Here is a 16,875-nt window from a genome sequence, read left to right as displayed (position 1 = left end):
AATCTCAAAAAGAGTGCTTTTGCGCAAGAACGGGTCGTATTCCTGGGTTTTATTGTATCTTCAAGAGGCGTGGCAGCGGACCCTGAGAAGATACCTGCTATTGCCGATTGGCCATCTCCTAATAACATCCATGAAGTCCATAGTTTCCATGGTCTAGCCTCATTTTATAGGCGATTTGTACGTGGTTTCAGTTCAGTGATGGCTCTTATAACTGAATGCACGAAGAAAAGCCCATTCTTGTGGACTATAGCAGCTCAGAAGGCATTTGAGGTTGTCAAACGCTTACTCACAGAAGCTCCTATTCTACAGCTCCCTAATTTTGAGGCGCCCTTTGAAATAGCGTGTGATGCATCACATGCTGGCATAGGAGGGGTCCTTAGCCAAAACAGGCACCCGATTGCTTATTTCAGTGAAAAGTTGAATGAAACACAGAAGCAGTATTCAACCTATGATTTAGAGCTTTATGCTCTTGTACAATCCCTCAAGCATTGTCGTCATTATTTGATCCACCGGGAATTTCTTCTCTTCACTGATCATGATTCCCTTCGGCATCTTAATTCACAGAAGAAGTTAAATGCTAGGCATGCTAAATGGGTTACTTTGCTTCAACAATTTACATTTGTTTTACGACATAAATCTGATGTAGACAATAAAGTAGCAGATGCCCTTAGCCAAAAGTCGTTCTTGTTGCACACTCTTACTCACGACTTCACCTGCTTTGAAGTTCTAAAAAGTTCTTACAATTCTGATTCGGATTTTGGTGCCACCTATGGCAAGCATCAGTCCTTACCCAATAAGTCGAATGGCACTTTCACCATTCTGGATGATTACCTCTTTAAAGGGACACGGTTATGCATACCTCAAATGTCTCTACAGGAGTTCATAGTCTGAGAGTTACATCCAGGGACAGCTAGACATTTTGGGAGAGACAAAACCATCGCTCTTGTGGAAGACCATTTTCACTGTCCCCATCTTCGAAAGGACGTGTTCACAATTATCAAGAGGTGCCGCACTTGCCAACTCTCCAAAGGAAACCGCACCAATGCTAGCTTATATTGCCCTTTGCCGATCCCAAAGCAACCATGGATTGATCTCAGCATGGACTTTGTGCTTGGTCTTCCCTAAACTATACGTGGTCATGATTCAATCTTTGTCGTTGTTGACAGGTTTTCCAAGATGGCTCATTTTTTACCATGTTCTAAAACCTATGATGCTTCTAAGGTAGCTACTCCTTTTTTCGCATAAGTTGTTCAACTACATAGGTTGCCCAAAACCATCGTTTCTGATCGCAATGTTAAATTTGTTAGCTATTTTTGGGAGACTTTATGGGCAAAGACGGGCATTAAACTTAAATTTCTAGTGCATTTCATCCTCAAATGGATGGCCAAACTGAAGCTATCAACCGCAGTCTTGGCAATCTCCTACGTTGCCTAGTGACGGATCATTCCACTTCATGGGATTTACTTCTTCCCCACGCAGAATTTGCTTTTAACAGTTCCGTCAATAGAAGCACTAGTCTTTCACCTTTCGAGGTAGTAACAGGTATTAAACCTAAGGTCCCCATTGATCTTATTCCACTACCTAGTCCTTCCCGGTCAAGTGAGGCTGCTATTGACTTCCTCACCCATTTGCAAAATATTCATATGGAAGTGCGTCGCAAATTAACACTGAGTGCCGAATCCTACAAAAAAGATGCTAATATTCACAGACGTCACGTGGAGTTTCAAGAAGGGGATCTTGTTATGATTCGGATACGGCCAGACGGGTTTGCTAAGGGGACATATCACAAGTTACATCATAGATCTGTTGGTCCTTTCAAAATTCTCAAGAGGTTGGGTTCACTGCATATCATATTGAATTACCATCTCCTTTGCAACTAAGTCCAATTTTCAATGTCGAAGATCTTACCAAATATGTGGGTCATCATGAGGATCCTTTAGAACCTATTCCTTCTCCTCCAATTCGACTTCCTTCTTATGTCAAGCCTCGAGATGAGATTGAAGCTATATTTGAATATCAGATTGTTTCTACCATACGGGGTGGCTATCAGAAATTTTTAGTTAAGTGGAAGAATCGCCCTCTTTCGGACTGTTGTTGGGTTGAGGGCTCTTGAATTGGCCCCCTTGGTTAGAGAAGGTTGACCTACACTAGGTTGCCCGAGGGGATATGTCCCATCAGAGGTAGTCCTCTGGCAGGGGTTAGGGCCTTCAACCTTTCGAATCCCTAGGGGTTTCTCGGTCTACCGAATCCATAGGGTCCCTCAATTAGAACTCTGTCCTTAGTAGGTGACATTGACACTAGCAGACCTCAATAGGTCTAGGAAAGAGGCCTCAATGGGCCCCTCGTGAGCCCCAAAAGTGGGGGAGTATTTCCCACCACCAAAGTTAAACCACTATCATGTTTCCTTCTTTTCTTTCTTTCCTTTTTCTTTTTTTTCTAATTATGTATATATAATTTAGCTTAGATGTCATTAAGAAGAAAATTTTATTCTTATAGTTTATTTCATAATAAATAAACCTCATTCAAAGAACTACTAAAACAACTTTGAAAAAAAAAAAAAAAAAAGAAGAAGAAGAAGCAAAATTAGCTTTGATAAAAATTCAATAAAGTATAGGCAAGATGTTTTATCGAAATTTAAGTTACAAGAGTCTTTTGGGGCCTCTCATCATCCTCTAAAAGTTTTTCGGATCAGGATCCTCTCAAATTCCCTTTGATAATTTGAGATCACAAATTGTTAAATCCCAGCCCTTCTTTGAATCTAAAAGCCCATATTGTGTCAGCTGTCAATATGAAATAAATGCTAAAGAAATTAAAAAAAAAAAAAAAAAACTCATGAAAATAAAGACGAAAAATGCCCTCTCCGGGGCCCTCTACTGCGACATCAACCGGCGACCCCTTCCCCGGCTTGCCAGCCGGAATCCGACCGTTCTGGCCGGGGAAGGGACAAGCTGGGATCCGGCCGTTCTAGCTGGGGAATGGCTAGATCCTGACCAGCCGATCAGAATCGGGTCATTCTGGCCAGGGAAAGGTCAGATCCTGGCCAGCCGGCAAGAATTTGGCAGTTCTGGCCGGGGATCTGGCTGTTTTTGAAATTTTTATGGTGAAAGGTATTTTCGTCTCTATATTCATGAGTTTTTTTTTTTTTTTTTTTGAATTCTTTTAACATTTATTTCGCATTTATTTCACTCTGATATAATATGGCCTATTAGATTTAAAGAATGGCTGAGATTTAACAATTTGAGATCTCAAATTGTCAAAGGGGATTTGAAGGGATCCTCATCTACGTTTTTCTACCATGTTCTTGCTGATGCCCCGCGCATGTGCATTGATCCTGCGCGTCACATGGAGGGTAGGTATTTCTTGGTCTTTTGGACAAAAGCGAGGCTATGGTGGTGATCAGTCTCATATTTGTATGTAGGTGGCTCCAAACTTGATAAACAGATAGTCTACAAGAACACATTTACTATGGGCAAAAAATATGCAATTTGCACAGTAATAGAACCAGAGAAGCAAATATATTTCTTCTTCACAAATAAGACAATAATAATCATCAGAAACATCTTCAACAGCAGAAGAATACATGAGGCTGAGAAAGAACCAGTTATTTTTTTTTTTCTTCTTTCTGTGGCAGAGTTCGCATGCGCCATGCAGAATACATAGTTTGAAGAGAATAGATCATCAGCTTGAGCAGGCGACTGCGTCCTCTTATTTTGAGGGCTATTGGAAAATCAGCACAGTCTCGGTGGACCCATAGTTGGCAGATGCTACACAGGGAAGAGATGCATTTGCCTTGTTCGCCACACGCTTCGCAGGTAAAGCGAGTGGACACTTCAGGCGGCGGCTTTGCACGGAGAATGTGGGCGTGTCTGCGATGCAGCGGGTGGTCCGTTTGGCTGGGTAGCTGGGCGCATGATTGATGCAGGACAAAGTTGCATTCAAAGCAAATATTGTAGCATTGACCAAATACTACTGGCTCCTCGCACCCACATCAAATAGTTTGTCCTTCAATTTTCTGCTCTTCAGTACTACTGAAGGCTAATGGATGCTCGTGGATGGAGAAATGATCAAGCAGCTACATCACTTTTCATCTGCAGGACCTGATAAATTTGTTCACCAAGATTGTAATTAGTACATGGGCCTGGCAAGTACGGCCCTTATCCAGAAACCTATTTAAATGGTACTAAGACATGGGCCTAACAGGTACAGCCCACATCCAGAAGCCCACCTAAGCGGCAAGCCCTGCCTGCTACCCGCCGGTGGATCGGTGTTGGACCAGGACCGGGCATCGCTCGGTCATGTGGGAAGCTCTTGCTGCATCATAGAAAGGATTTGGCGACCCATTCCGACAACCTCTTTTGTCATACTTTCTTTGTATTTGCAGTGATTCCCCGTGGTGGATCTCTACTCTCTGAAGCCTGGTTTTGATCTTGAAAGACCAAACGTGTCACCATTGTGAGAGTCTTAGGTTTATGAAGTTTTCTCAAGGTTCATTAGAATATTCTTAAATCATAATACAAACAGCGAATATATGCCTTATAATTTTTATTTTTTATTTTTAGAGAAAAAAATATGAAAGATTATAGATAAGTGATCAGAACTCAATAAAACATAAATGATGTGGGCCAGCAAGGACGGCTAGAATTAATCTAATTTATCAATAATAATTGAATGTTGTAAAAAGATACGAACAAACATCTAATTAATAATGAAAGCTCCACATGTAATTATCATATATATATATATATATATATATATATATATATGTATACACACACTTTAACGCTCCCTTTTGGCATCCGCAACCGCATTCTCAAAATGCAAATATATATATATATATTTTAAATATTTACATTCGTTTTTGCATTATGATTTCAATAATAGCATTCGCTAATAATTATATATACTTTAGCGTACCCTTTTGGCATTTACAATGGTCTTACTACAATATGTGAGAACTCGATAAATTAGTTGCATTTAATAACTGCATCCGATAATAGCATTCGCTAATAATTATATATACTTTAGCGTACCCTTTTGGCATTTGCAATGGTCTTACTACAATATGTGAGAACTCGATAAATTAGTTGCATTTAATAACCGCACGGATGCTATTAGTAAAATCATAATGCGAATATGAATGAAAATGTAAATATCTAAAATGATATTCGCATTAAACATATGCAGTTACATATATTACAAATAACCGCATTCATATATATATATATATATATATATATATATATATATATATATATATATATATATATATATATATCCCCTACTTTATGCATCGAAACAAGCTCTTTTAACTTGGTTTTAATGCTTAAGCTCATCTCTTATACAACTTTAATTTATTAGATCCAAAGTAGATAATTCCTTATTCATTTTCAAGAAAGAAGGTATATCATCATTGGGAACATTTAATAGTATGACTAATAATAATATGGATAGAAATTTCCTATAAATTAATACGTAGGAAATTTTCTATAACCCACATATAAAAGTGATATTTGTCCTTTAAGTGAGAAGTACATATATTTTTTTTAATGCTATTAAAAAAGAATGTGAAAAACACATGTTATTAAACAATATATACTTCTCACATACCAAATGACGCATGTCAATGCTTATCACATACTAAGGGACACATGTCAATCTTAGATATAGTTTGTATGAAATTTTCTACAAATCAGTTTTTGGTGGTTTGTAAAAAATTTCTGTCCTCATAATATTATTTTTACTCTTAATTCTAATTTGCTTTGAAGGGCGGCCGTGTTGCTTGGGCGCGCATTAACTATAGTAGATCGAGTACTATGTAATCACAATTACTACAACATTCTTAATAAACTCATCAAAATTTAGCTATTGTAGTGATCAAAATCACTAAAAATCACAAAAATCTCTCCGTAATAGTCTCACAAAAATGGTAATTTTTGTTTGGTGGGTAAACAATACTCACCAAACTGTTCATTTACCCAAAAAAAAAAAAAAAAAAAAAAAAGGTAATTACCTTTTCCCTCCATGAACTACCAAAAAATGTGTGATGTCTCCATGAACTACCAACTCGACCAAAAACAGAGCATCCAACTATCAGCTTTACACATTTTGCCCCATTCCGTTAGTCAGATCCATTAACATGGACGGAATATGTCGATTTTGGACGTTAATTTTGATTAAAAGACAAGAATGCCCTCAATTGATATAAAAAATAATAATTAAAAAAATGGTTTATTAATTTGGTTTAAATTTATTAATAAAAAATATTAAAACTAATTTTATTTTTTTTTTTTTAAAAAAAAAAGAGCATAAAAAAGCAAAAAAGAAAAAGAAAAAAAGAATAGGGGGTGGCTGCCGGAGGTAACAGATTGGGGCAAAACATGTAACTATGGTAGTTGAATGTTCTTTTTTGGTCGACTTGGCAGTTCATGGGAGCATCACGTATTTTTTGATAATTCATAAGGGAAAAGGTAATTACCTAAAAAAAAAAAAAAAAAAACTCCTCTCCTTTTTTTTTCACACTTAAAGCAAACATTCATTTCTCTATTCCCTTTTTTATTTTTTATCCCAACATTTATTTATATTAAAAGCATATGACCTTTTCTGAAAAATATTACTGTTAGAAAAAGATAAATTTTCAAAAATATAACTATTAGAATAAGATAAATATTCAAAAAAATAACTATTCAGAAAGACAAATTTTTAAAAATATGATCGTTAGAATAAGATAGATATTAAAAAATATAACTGTTAGAAAAAGATAAATATTCAAAACTATAAATGCTAGATAAAAAAAAAAAAAAATTGAAAAATAAATATTTATGTAAAATAATAAAAGTAAATAGTTAAAATGGTAAAAGATAATTTTAAAAATATCGATAGCTACGGTTTGGTAACACGGGCACGACATATATTTGTTCAAATTTAATCTTCAATTCCCTGCTCGCACAAAGTAGAGATTGATTATTTATTTATTTATTTATTTCTGTAATTTAGTAGCTATTGACCATCTTCATTATAATGACAGAGAAAACAATGAAAAAGAAAAAAAAAAAAAAAAAAAAAAAAAAAAAAAAAAAAAAAAAAAAAAAAAACTTGATATCTGATACTACCATAAGAGAAAAACAAGTTAATAGGCTCTGTTTGATAAATTTTTGTTGTCTGTTTACTGTTTTGAAAAAAAAAATAATCAAAATATAAAAACAATTTTCATCTTTATTTCACATCTCAATATTTTTTCCCAAAAAAAAAAAAAAAAATACATTCCAAAACACATTAACGACATAGTCATAACGGGAACTTTAGAATCTAATCATATCTATGGTGTACATTGGCATCTTAGATGTTTTCTCAAACAGGTATATAATGTGAAATTATGTACACGGTTAAATATATTTATTGGTAATTTAAACCATAAAATAAATAGTATTCACTTCAATTAAAATGGAGAGAATTCTATTAATGCAGGGGACTTTAACTGCGACGTATATACATGTCCTATGTCCGAGATTCTCAACACAAGGTGGGCTAGAGAAACACATTTTACAATGCTTTTTTTTTTTTTTTTTTACGTTATTTATTGGTAATTTTGAAAAGTGAAAAGATGAAAGAATGACCGTGAGAGGTCCGAGGATGTATAGCAGATCTCGTCTTTTTTGCCCAAGAACAAAATTTTTAAGCTTAGATCTCTGGACCGTCTGCTCATGGGCTGTACATCTAGTCTGGTCAACACATAGAAGACAACTAAGTTGGTCTCATCTAAATCTCGGTGTACAGTAAGTAGCTGGGCCTGGACTTTGAATACTTCTGTCTTTGTTGGTGGAAGTCTTCCTCTCTTACATAATTTGGAATGCCTTCTCTGGGAAATTACTCTTATTACATTTATTTATTTATTTTTATTATTATTTTTACATTTTATATTGAGTACTGTTCCAGAGTAGGGATTGAAAATTCAATCTCTAAAAGTGACATATGTCTTTAGCATGTGAGAAACACAATTATTTATTTATCCCTTTTATAATAGACTGTTAAAAGACTAACTGCCATACAATTGGAATGACTTGATAATGAAAATCAGCTATTAATTTTATTTTTTATTTTTTTTTAAGTGTTGATCTAATAACTGATTTTCACTGTGCCAATTCCATCTCAGGGGAAAGTCCTTTCTCTAAGAACATGCCATAGTAACATAGAGCTACCTAAATAAATACATCATCAAATTATATGACAGTCGTATAACAATCTCTTAAATAAAATTACTCCTGAGTTTATCTTCGTATGTTAACAAATATAAACAATTAATATTATTTAATAGACTGCTACACGATTCTCATATAACTTCAGACATTGCATTGAAAATGAGTCTTCTATTTTCTCCCCTACTATTTTTTTTAGAAAACAATATTATTTCTCTGGTCGTAAAGAAAGCCTAAACCTTGACTAGACGAGCCCATGCAAGATGTGAAGCGGTCTTGGGCCCTTACTGTGTATCCCTCTTCAGTTTGGGGTTTTTGTCCTGTACAGCATCAAGATGGTTTGATTACAATCGAATTGTTGCAATTCTCTAAATGGACCTCTTCACTTGGAAAAAGCCCAGATGTAGATGATCAGAACCCAAGGTACCGAGGCAGAACTAGGTATATATAGCTTTGGGGGCATTAGTCCCTCAAAGTTTTAAAATTGCCCCTAAAGTTTATGGTATTTTATGAAATATTCCCTCAAATTTTTTCTTTTAATTTTTTAATTTTTTAAAAATATTTTTCCTCCGCACTTTAATGCCTGGTTTTGGTCCCTACCAAGGTATGAGTATAATTTTTACGTACATAAGGGTTAACAACGATTAGATGACGGTTCCGGGGATGCTTTGCATATTTTGGCGGTAATTTGGTTTTAAGGATGCTTTGAATTTTCTTAGTGTTTTTGGTTATGGAGAGCGGTGGTAGAGGACGATGACTCAGAGATGGAGTTGCTAAGCATTTGTAGCGCTCCACCACCAGAGATGATCATCCGCATGAGAAAGATGAGCAACGGATAGAAATGAGAGAGAAAAGATTAAAAAATTTGATGAATAAACAACATTTTGGTACCATAATTTTGAGAATTACTGTAATTAAAAAAATATATATATGTATTTTACATTAGCTGAAAATAATCTAGTGGAGGTGAAGAAAGCCTCATAATCTACTATAGATACTCTAAGACAAAGGAGTTTTATTACATTTATATTTATATTAAGCAGAACTTTTCAAAGATTTGGTTTAATTGGAAAGTATAGATTAAACAGGAAAAAAAGATCTTTGCATAAAAATTTAATTATATTAAATCGTGTATTTTTTTGTATATATATTTATCGAGTAGTACTATAAGGCACACTTTCATCATATTATTGATATACTTTTGTGCCTACATGGCACATGATATCATCTCACCACACCATCTGCCACGTAGGCACAAAAAGTCTACCAATAATATGATGAAAGTGTGCCTTAGTTGTATACTAATTCTTTTTAGTTGTAAGGAAATATTAAAATATAACGAGTCTTGTTAGAAACTTTTTCTTTCATGTAATATTGTTTGAACTTTATTTATGGTAGTATATATTTGATTTATAATTGACCTTGCTATTTAATTTTATTGTTCAAATTCATGGTTACGACTAGGCTTGAAACTTTCTTTGTTATATTTTTCAAAAGAAAAAACTCTTTTTTAAAAAGAGTATTTTTTTTGGGGAATGAATTTGGAATTTATATATATAATTTTCATCCACTCATTTACCAAAATTAGAAACTAATCATTTTCTGATATTGTCAAATTTAATGTTTGAATTTTTTTAATGGCTAGAACGTAATATTCTTTTTATTTTTTATTTTTAAGTTATATATCATACTAAACCATTTTAAATGAAACAAAAAATTGATTAAACACTTGTGCTAATCAATTCACACATAGAGCTGTGATGTAAAATTAGGTTAATTATCTTGAGATTATAGAAGATGGGTGGTCATGAATCACGATTAAACTTTTGCTAATTTATTTGTTACGATATATAATTTTCTTCTAAAATTAATCTCATATAAAAAATAAAAATGGTAGAAAATCTAATCTAATTTGAAATTATGATGAAAGCCAAAGGGCTTTAGAGAGGAATCTCTGAAATCTCATCCTATTTGATGGATAGAAAATGAGGCGAGAGCTAACGCACAGTCGGAGAGCATCTCGGTCGTTGTTGTTGTTGTTAAGAGAGAGAGGGAGTGGGAGTGGGACCCACGCTTCCTCTCCCCCCCCCCCCCTCTCCTTAAAAGTATAAACGATAAAACCACCCAACTCCCATCATTTTGTATTCCTCTTCCCACCTTCCACCCTGGCATCCTCGTCCGTACCCTGTCCCCTTCTTCGTCCCGATTCCCTCGCCCCTCCCCCACCCCCACCTCACCGGCTACCTTCTCAACCGGTCACCACCCGTCACCGTCCACACGTGCCGCCCCTCCACACGTGCCTACTCCCCCCTCCTTTAGAAACGCCTCCCTTCTTTCTGTGGTGCAATTGGTGCAACAAATAAAAGTTAGAGAGAGAAAGGGAACCCAATATATTAAAAAGCATAAAAAAAAAAAAAAAAAAAAATTTCTTGGTCTTGGGGGTGGTAGTAGAACTAGTGTATGGTCTTGCACTCTCTCTCTCTTTCTTCCTTTCTTTCCTTCCCTCTGTGAAATCTGACCTGTGAAAGATCACTTCTGGGTCTGAGTGCGTGAGTGGTCTTGCTTTTAAGCCAGCCAAAAAAATCTTTCAGAGAGATCAAAATCTTATCTTTTGCACCGATGAGGATCCGGAAGAGACAGGTGCCCTTCCCTCTCTCGTCTCTATCTCCGGTTCCTCTCTCAGATCCCCTCCTGAACCGGTCTCCGGTGGTGCAACTCCAACTCCACGACGCCACACACCCAAGACCCGCACACCCAGTTGGAAATCTCACCCACCCGACCGATAGACACGCCCACTTTGATAATCAGCCGTCTGATCAGCCCAATCAGCGTCCCTCGCCGATCGGAGGAGGAGGCAGCGGCTTGGATGGCTCTGATGGCGCTGGTGGGGCACACAAGGCGGACAAGAAGATGAAGAAAGATTGTTTGGTCAGTGAAACAACCTCTTCTCATTAATTTTTACTCTTGTTAGTTTTATGTGTGTTTTGTGGGGGGTCCGGTGCACTTTGGTTCAATGTGCCCTAAAGAGGCAAGTGTAGGAATTTCCCTGATGGGGGGCACCTTAAGGCGAGTGGATCATGTATTTCTTGTGATTTTTCAGGAGTTGTTGCAAGGGGAAGATGAGAGAGGGGGCGAGGGAGAGAAGAGTAATGATATCAGGTAAGAAAGAAAGGCCAAAAAAGCCAACCCATGTTCTTCTCATCTTTCATGAAATCTTGTAGTAAAAAAGGTGAAAAGACGGAGACCCATAACTTGATTTTACCCATAAGAATTTTTATTTTTATTTTTTCAAAAAAAATAAAATAAAATAAAGAAGGGAAAAAGAAAATACTGTTTAAGGCGTTTTTATATGAGCTTTGGCTAGCCACTAGCCACCATACCTTCCCATCTAATCTAATCTAGCTACTCTTTTTTATCTCTATCTTGGCTAACTAATATGCCCATGAGGTGCACGTTAGCATGGGTTTGCTGGTCCCCATCTACACTGCATTTTGCTCTATATTGCACCTCTTCTTTTATGGGTTTTGTTTGGTTCTTCCTTAGGCTGTAAAATTTTATGTATGTGGTTGTGGATCTTTTAGGAAGGGAGGCATCCTGGGCGCACAAACAGTCACTTGGGTTCTTCCAGAATCAACTGCCACCCATCAAGGTAATTATATTTGCTAAAGCAATTTAGCCACAGAATTAATCTCTACTGTTAGATATATAGTATTCAATGAATGTGGCTGTTGCCTGTTGTTGTGTACGTGGCTGCAATAATGTAGCATCTGTGAGATGGTTTGATGGAGAGAAAGCATTCCCACCAAAGAAGAGAAGAAGTACATTTGAGAGGAGAGCAAACGAGGACGCGATAATGGAGAAAGACAAGAAAATGAAGACTAAGATGAAGACAAAAATGAACAAAAAATGTGCCCAACAAAACGACAACGAAGAAGATGGAGAGAAAGAAACAAAGGAGGGTGTGGAGAGTACCAAAAAGAGGGCTAGAGGTGGTGCACTTATGGAGGGATCTAGGTGTAGTCGTGTGAATGGGAGAGGATGGAGGTGTTGCCAACAGACACTTGTTGGGTATTCTCTGTGCGAGCATCACTTGGGCAAGGGAAGGCTTCGGAGCATGACTAGCGTTCGAAGCCGATCATTGGCTAGCAGTGCGCCAAAGATGGACGACGATGAGCCATCTGATCATCAGCTACTATCGGCACCTTCGTCGCCGTTACTGCAGGAAAACAAAGCAAAGCATTCTGTGTTAGATAATCATGATGATCACGGTGATGGTGAAGATGATGAAGATGACAAGAAGCCGTTGATGGTCACAAAGAAAAGAATGAAGCTTGGGATGGTGAAAGCGCGTTCCATAAGCAGCTTGCTCGGCCAAACCATTGTTCCGTGTCTTGAGCGAAAAAATAACAATTACGAAGGTTAAGGTTTGACGTTATGCTTTACAACATGGTGCAACTTCTTTCAAATCTGGCCTAGCTATTTTGTGTTTGACATTATTATTAATAACAATTAATGCTTGAGTAATTTTAAGGTATTTTTAGTTATGATCATCAGCTTCTTCTTGCTTTAATCTTTTGTTTAGTACTGATGGTTTTGATATATATATTGAAGATCAGAAGAACATGAGCTAGAGTTTAGATTTTCTTGCAAATAAATATACTTTTTAACAACTAATTAATTTTATACTAAGTAGGGAACCACCCCAGCAGACACTAGTTTGGATGCTTACTGTATATCTTTTGACTAAGTATTCGTTTTATATATATTTTGTCAATATCTCAATTACGATGTGCAACTTTCCTCCCATGCCAGTTCTGTTTAACTATTTTTTTAGTCAGATAAATAGTTGTTAACTGTTAATTCTTTTGTTAATCATATTTAAAAGTACTTAAGTATATTGAACTTTGAAGCCTGGTGTAAATCGAATTATATGAAAGGAACCAGTGAAGGTTCAAAGGTTAATTTTATGGTTCTAAAACAGTCAGTACTCCATAAATATATAGGGAAGAAGAAGATTAAGAAGAAGAAAAAGTACTGTAATTATTCATTTTGAGAAGTTCATTATTTCTGGGAATTAGATTTATTGTTCATCTCTCTCTTCTCATGCATTAATTCCATAAGGATTTTTTAATCTTCGGATTTAGCTTAGGTGCTGTAAAGAAAATTAGAGAGCAGCTTTCCTTTTTCTTTCTCATTAAAAACTTGAAATTAAATCTAAACAGTTGAAAAAAAGAAAAAGAAAAAGAAAAAATGTTGTAATTTTTTTTACGTTGCCTATGCCAAATCTGTTTCCGAAAATACAAAATTCTTTAAATTAAGGCCACAGAAAATAAGTATAAGAAAGTTGTCATTTTACAAGTGCAAGTTTGATGTGTATAAATGTTGCAAAAATACAATATGAAAAAAAAAAAAAAAAGAGAAAAAGTGGGTGGGAGGCCATTTTAAGGAGAAGGGTCCTCTGAAAACAGAAGCACTTTGTAGATAGCTGGCAAAAGGTTGGTTTCCCTTGGTTCATAGGGTGGGTGCGTGGGGTTACTGGGGTATGACCTGCAGTATGATAGGTTGAGATCCATTTGTTAAAATCCCTTCACAATGATGCTTTAAATTTTCCTGTATCGTTTCAGTTAATTTCTTTTGCCAATTAAGTTTCTGCTTAATAAATTTGAGCTTGAAAACAATTACTGATAATTAAGTCGTAATTAAAGAAAAACATTTGAATAAATCAACTCTCTCTCTCTCTCTCTAACAAGGACTTGCATATATATATGATTCCAGCAGTACGACAGGTCGTAAGGTTCCTCTAGAGTACACATCCAAGTTAGCATGAAAAGTATGCTCAGGACCACGATGCATCTATTAGATTGTACTAGCTGAAGTTTACTTCAATTATATTGTTTGGACATAAATAGGTTTCCGAAGAATAATATTTTTGAGAAAAAATTTCCAATTAATTTTTCATTATTTGATTGATATCCTGGAGATATTATTAAAAATATTTTTTATTGTTTAGTTGGTGCAAAAATTATAATGTATCTCACCATAGTTAAAAATTAACTGGAAACTGCACTCAAAATTGCCAACTATAATGAGCGGAAGCAATTAATTTAATTTCTTCCTATAATGATAAATGATCTTAAAACTGTTAAACAATATTTTCTACTCACACTAAACTCCCAAAAAATGAGAAAACTATTTTCTAAAAAACGTTTTATTCCTAAACAAATTAATCCAGCTGGCTAATTAAGTTTGATACACATTAATGTAAGGTTTTTTACGTTGGATTAATTAATCTTGGATTTAAAGATCGATTAATCTTGGATTTTTTAAGACTCGTCAAAACATTAATTTTCTTTTTAGGATGTTTCTTCTTGACTATCTTCATAATTCATTGGAATTTCAAAGCATTCTTTTGTTTAATTTGACTCTCGTTAAGAGTAATGCTCTACAAATTTTAGCATATTTATATTGGAGAAAGTAAATGGGAATGAAGGAGAGAAATTAAATGGGGTTTCTTTTGGTGGTCAAATTAAATTTTACAAATTAAATAATACACATTGCCACACAATTTATATAGTTCACCTGCGATCAGCAGACTCACAACTGAAAAAGGTGAGTGCATGTAGACCCCCAAAAATGGCACTGACGGCTAAAAAGCACAAAATCAGGTTCAAAATTGTAGAAGGTGATCATGCTCGATCGATCAGCCGGCCGGCTAAAAGCAAGGATTACACCAAGCCGATCGATCAAGCTATATATATAGCACTTTGATTAATGGAATAATGATGCCCTAGATTGCTTCCGACACAATTTTATGTCATAATTAATCTTAATTCATTAAGGTTGACCAGACAATGATATGAGATTGTCTTCCTTAATTTGTTATTAGTGGAGTAAAAACTACGAAAAATCTAGGACATATTTGAACCCAGTAGTGTTTTATACCCTTTCTAAATTTATTATGCAGCCAATTAGCAAAAGTAAATTACAAGCTTAATTAATTTACGGCCTTTTCTGTTTAATCCCACCTCATATATATATATATATATATATATATATATATATATATATATATATATATATATATATATATATCTGAAATGGCCTAAATTAAGCTTATCAACCATGGTTGTCATGGAGCCCGATGTCAGGAACTGTTGGGTAGAGATGGGGTAGACTTTGGGGAATTGACAGCAAAAGATTTGATTGTCGTGAGTTTTTTCCTCAAAGGCCTTATATGCTGTCGTCTTTTCAATATACAAGAGTGCTGTTAGGAAGGAAATAAAAGATAAATTAAAGCGGAATAATAAAATGAAAATAATATATTTTACGTGGTTCGATTTATGACCTATTTTCACATGATAAAATTCAAATGACTACATTTTGCTCATATTTCTCTTTATCATATATTTACAATGCATGAAACTTCTATTTATAGGAGAATTGTGGTAGATAAGTAATATCAAATCTGATTACAATCAAATCAATCAAATAAATGGGTTGACGTATACATATGAGAGATTCATGATTCGCAAACTATTAGATAGAATTTTGGGGTTTGCAATTTGTTTTGGACCTTGACAAGTAAGGGTAGTTTTGACTGTAAGGGAGAGGATGAGGAAGAGTAGGTCTTGGATTTAATCTTACAAAATAAAGAAAGCATAATTTGTTTTTGGGTCTATTCATTATTGCTATTGTTAAAGGAAAATAGCTCTGTATGGTTAGAAGTTGTTTGAATATTTCATTATCTCAAATATGTGCCAATATTGCCTAGAAGTCACTGTTGCAGTTGAAGTGTTGTTTTCTCATTCCATAAGATTTAGGCTTGTAGCACAAGGATAGCTGGCCACTGGCCAGTATGATGAATGTGAATTGCATGCCTCCTTGACCCACAAAAACGACTTTCATGCCCTACTCAATGCCTTTTCAATTATGCATACTCTTTTTATATTTTGTTCTTTTCTTCATAGTTGGATGAATTGTTTTGTATAATTAATGTTCACTTATTTTCGTTGTTAATTAATTTGGACCTCTCTTGTCAAAGCTTTTCTTCTGCCGAAGCATTAAATGTGACAAAGAGATTGTTTTGGGATCGATGGAGACAATTATAGCCAAAACCTTTTCAACAAATTCAAGTGAAAATATAATGGCATTGATAGGAGATTCCAGTAGAAATCACTCGATCTGAGTGTAGTAATTAAGATCTGCATGAGCTCCTCATATGGTACCCATGCATTTTAAGCAAATTCTTCTCAGCTTAATTAACTTGCTAATCAAGAAGTACAAAATCCAACTCAGTTTGTTTCGACCGTAAAATGTTTTATTTGAAACTCATGAAATGACAGTAAGCCGAGCTGGTTTTTGGTAGGTAGGAGTGAATCTGTACAACCTTAATTAATTATCTACTAGCTAGCAAGCTTCCATAGATATACTAGTGTTCGACTTTTCTGGTTTTAACATGTAAAAAGCATCTAATTAAGCACATGCACTAGTGTCTTGTTCTTGATCATTTCAATGACCAAATTAACTATGTTCTGGTTGGGCCGGGTGTAGTTTATATGCAAGAGTACTGTAGGGCCCCAACAGTTCGTTATCCTGAGAATAAATAAAAAAACCATAGCCAAAAGGCTGAAATAGCTATGAGTTTCTAGGTTATCTTTTCCTTCTTATATAAAAGACCACCCTC

At 35.2% G+C, this 16,875-nt stretch overlaps 1 protein-coding gene across 1 annotated transcript; it reads left to right on the top strand.

Annotated features, from left to right (window-relative positions):
• Positions 1-10,566: 10,566 nt before the first annotated feature.
• LOC133873025 (uncharacterized) lies at positions 10,567-12,742 on the top strand. Its single transcript, XM_062310737.1, has 4 exons — positions 10,567-11,120; positions 11,293-11,351; positions 11,774-11,841; positions 11,957-12,742. Exons 1-4 carry the CDS (start codon positions 10,812-10,814, stop codon positions 12,613-12,615), a joined length of 1,095 nt encoding a protein of 364 aa, XP_062166721.1. The 5' UTR covers positions 10,567-10,811; the 3' UTR covers positions 12,616-12,742.
• The last annotated feature ends 4,133 nt before the right edge of the window (positions 12,743-16,875 follow it).

Source organism: Alnus glutinosa, chromosome 7, assembly GCF_958979055.1.
Source record: "Alnus glutinosa chromosome 7, dhAlnGlut1.1, whole genome shotgun sequence".
NCBI classification, from domain to species: domain Eukaryota; kingdom Viridiplantae; phylum Streptophyta; class Magnoliopsida; order Fagales; family Betulaceae; genus Alnus; species Alnus glutinosa.
This window is presented reverse-complemented; position numbering and strand designations above follow the sequence as displayed.

Excerpts from the sequence above, each read along its gene's own strand:
- LOC133873025 (XM_062310737.1), top strand. The coding sequence starts at position 10,812 with ATGAGGATCCGGAAGAGACAGGTGCCCTTCCCTCTCTCGTCTCTATCT. Across the intron at positions 11,352-11,773 it reads GAGAAGAGTAATGATATCAG|GAAGGGAGGCATCCTGGGCG; the intron begins GTAAGAAAGAAA and ends TGGATCTTTTAG. Across the intron at positions 11,842-11,956 it reads ATCAACTGCCACCCATCAAG|CATCTGTGAGATGGTTTGAT; the intron begins GTAATTATATTT and ends GCAATAATGTAG.